At 42.4% G+C, this 2891-nt stretch overlaps 1 protein-coding gene across 1 annotated transcript in view; it reads left to right on the top strand.

Moving 5' to 3' along the window:
- Nucleotides 1-2891, top strand: part of afg2a (AFG2 AAA ATPase homolog A) — a 121228-nt gene that overhangs the window by 20587 nt on the left and 97750 nt on the right. The window contains exon 11 of the mRNA XM_032527357.1: nucleotides 2374-2528. Within this exon, the coding sequence (XP_032383248.1) occupies nucleotides 2374-2528 (155 nt within the window). The remainder of the gene's footprint in view (nucleotides 1-2373; nucleotides 2529-2891) is intronic.

Here is a 2891-nt window from a genome sequence, read left to right as displayed (position 1 = left end):
TGTCTGTCTGTCTGTCTGTCTGACTGTCCCTCCTAGTCTGATGAGTCTTGGAAAACATAAACAGGATACGGTCTTGTCTGATCGTAAATCCCCTCTTGTCTGCTCCTTGGCCCCCTTCCCTGGACCACGTCCGTTACCCTCCAGCCCTTGCCGACCCATCTCTCTCTCCCCCCCCCCACCATTAGCTCAGTAGAAGAAGCCAACATTTTCTATGTGTGTGTGTTTGCACATGTGCATTGGAAATGAATGGTGTGTCTAATATACTGTTACCCAACTCTTGGGTTGGAAATGTGGTTGCTGGTTTTGTAACTACTAGTCGTTGGCCACATTTAGCGCGTAATTCACTCAAAGAAGACGTGTCCTCCCACCTGTAGGGGTTAAATCTGCACAGCTGGATGCAAGCTGACGCACACATGGTGTTTTCTGCATTGTCGCAGTTCTACTTTTCTCACACATTTTTCTTTGCCTATTTAGTAATGATTGCATGCAATATTCCAACCAGCAGACCCTGTTCTTCTGTAATGTAAATTGGAGGAAATTGCGAGCAGAAAAAGACCAATAATATTCCCTGTATAGTATATGCAAATGTCTGTTGCAGAATCATGACCAGCATTTCAGGCTTTTGCTTGCTTTTGGAAAAGTCTTTTTGGGAATGTCAAAAACTCTCCTTGAACAAAACGTAATTCTGAAATAACAATCCTGTGCTGAGGACGAGCTGTAGAATAAGGTCCTCAATCAATCTTAATTTCCTCTCAAGTGGTTGTTGAACAGAAGTCCTATGACAGGAAGGTCATTGATTTAAATCTTCTGGCTGACAGTGAAAGACTGGTAGGAGAAAAGGAAGTTCCTGCAGCAATGCTTACATGACTTCCTTTGAGCAAGGCACCTGACCACAACTGCCTGGTGTGCAACAATAGGACACCAAGAAACTTTTCCAGGAAAGATCCAAAGTGACAGAGGGTAGCCAAAAAAAGTTGGGAAGTCAGATAAGCTGCTAACTTACTTTAAATGGTATCCTTAATATTCCTCCACATAAAACACTGGGATCTCCTGGATAGTATTGAGTATGTTATAGGTTTGCGTATGGCCATTACCTAATTATAACTTGACTTCTGAGGAATTGTGCACCACTAATAAACCTAACAAGGAAGAATAAACGTGATGTGTTAAGCAATTTAGAGCTGTAGCACAATACTATGTAATTGGTACAAAACACTTCTAGCCATTCATAATAATAATAATAATAGATTTTATTTGTAATGCACTTTACATTTGGAGCAAATCTCAATGCATTCACGTGCTGAATTCATTCATTATTTGCCCAGAATCCCAAATTAAACTTATTTAAACAGCCGAGTGTTTCCACAAAGCATAACCATTAGCTTTAGCTCACCAGTAGCGTTTTAAGCTTAGTGATTGGAGTTTTTTTTCGTTGACTTCTCTCCATACTTTTGTATGTACACAGGTTTGGGACTTTTTATTTAAGAACAACATATTTTGACACAGTTGCGCATCATTTGTACAGATGATTTGAGAGTTTCATGTCTATCAATTACACCTAACATTTTGCAGAACATGAGTAGGACTTTTACTTTTGGATCCTCGGATGCCTGATATATCTCCGAGCACTTAACACAGCTTTATTAGCACGATGCAGGAAGAGCATGCATGTTTAATAACTCCTCCTGTGAATACATACAATCTTCTGCTTTAGAAATATGTCTGTAATCACTCACCACCTTCACATTTTGCATAACCGTCTGCACCCAGAGCCGTCTCCTTTTCCTGCTATGACCTCTTTTGCAAGGCTAACAAAGGCTCATTCTTGATATTGATGCGTTAGTGTTTGTTTGGTTGTCTGCTTTTTATTCATATGCTGAAGTCTCTGGAACTGAGGGTATTCATACCTTAAGCGCTTCAATTACACTTCCCTTCCCTTCAGCCTACTCTCTTTTCTCCCCAGTAATACAAGCCCAATTATTTTTCGCGATGAAAAGGGGAATTAGTGTGCATTTTGAGATTTGCATTCGCTAGGCGTGTATCATCACAGCGTGTACAAGCCTGAATGTTTTGAGTAAAAATTTGGACTGGCTGCATGTGGGTTTGGAATGAAAACCCTAAAGCCACAACAACACAAGCATTACTACTTTAGGCTAACAAACAGCTATTTCATATCCCCTTTTACGCCTCAAATCCCAGGGTTTTATTTTCTAAACGATTCACCCTTGCTGTTGTAATATGTGGATGTGAATGTGACACAATTAAAAGATTTTTTTTCCATCTGCCACGGCAATACTATCTTGTTTTTTCCAGAATCTTATTCTTCTGCTTATCCAATGACAGATTTGAAATATGTAAACCCTCTTTCTACAGGTTTGCATGCACTGAGACGAGCACTGGGAGGGTCTCACCAACCATCAGACCAGCAGCTGATGGGGACGGTGACCGTCACTCAGCAGGACCTCCAGTGGGCCATGTCTGTTGTGAAGCCAAGTGCCATGAGGGAGGTCGCTATCGACGTCCCAAAGGTATAGCAATCTCTCTTGATTACCTTTCCCTTTCTGTCCAACTCCCTCATTCGCTAATTAAGGTGGCAGTAGCTCAGTCCGTAAGGAGTTGGGTTGGGAACCGGAGGGTCACTGGTTCAAGTCCCCATATGGACCAAAAAGTGTGGATTGGTGGCTGGAGAGATGCCACTTCACCTCCTGGGCACTGCCAGGTGCTCTTGAGCAAGGCACTGAACCCCCCCAACCGCTCAGGGCGCTGGTTCGGCTGGCAGCCCACTCAATCTGACATCTCTCCATTAGTGCATGTATAGGTCCTGAGCATGTGTGTGTATTTCAGGCCTGTGTGTGATTGCTCACAAAGTGTGTACGCAGAGTGTAAATTGT

The sequence above is a fragment of the Etheostoma spectabile genome, chromosome 10 (assembly GCF_008692095.1).
Source record: "Etheostoma spectabile isolate EspeVRDwgs_2016 chromosome 10, UIUC_Espe_1.0, whole genome shotgun sequence".
Classification (NCBI taxonomy): Eukaryota; Metazoa; Chordata; class Actinopteri; order Perciformes; family Percidae; genus Etheostoma; species Etheostoma spectabile.
This window is presented reverse-complemented; position numbering and strand designations above follow the sequence as displayed.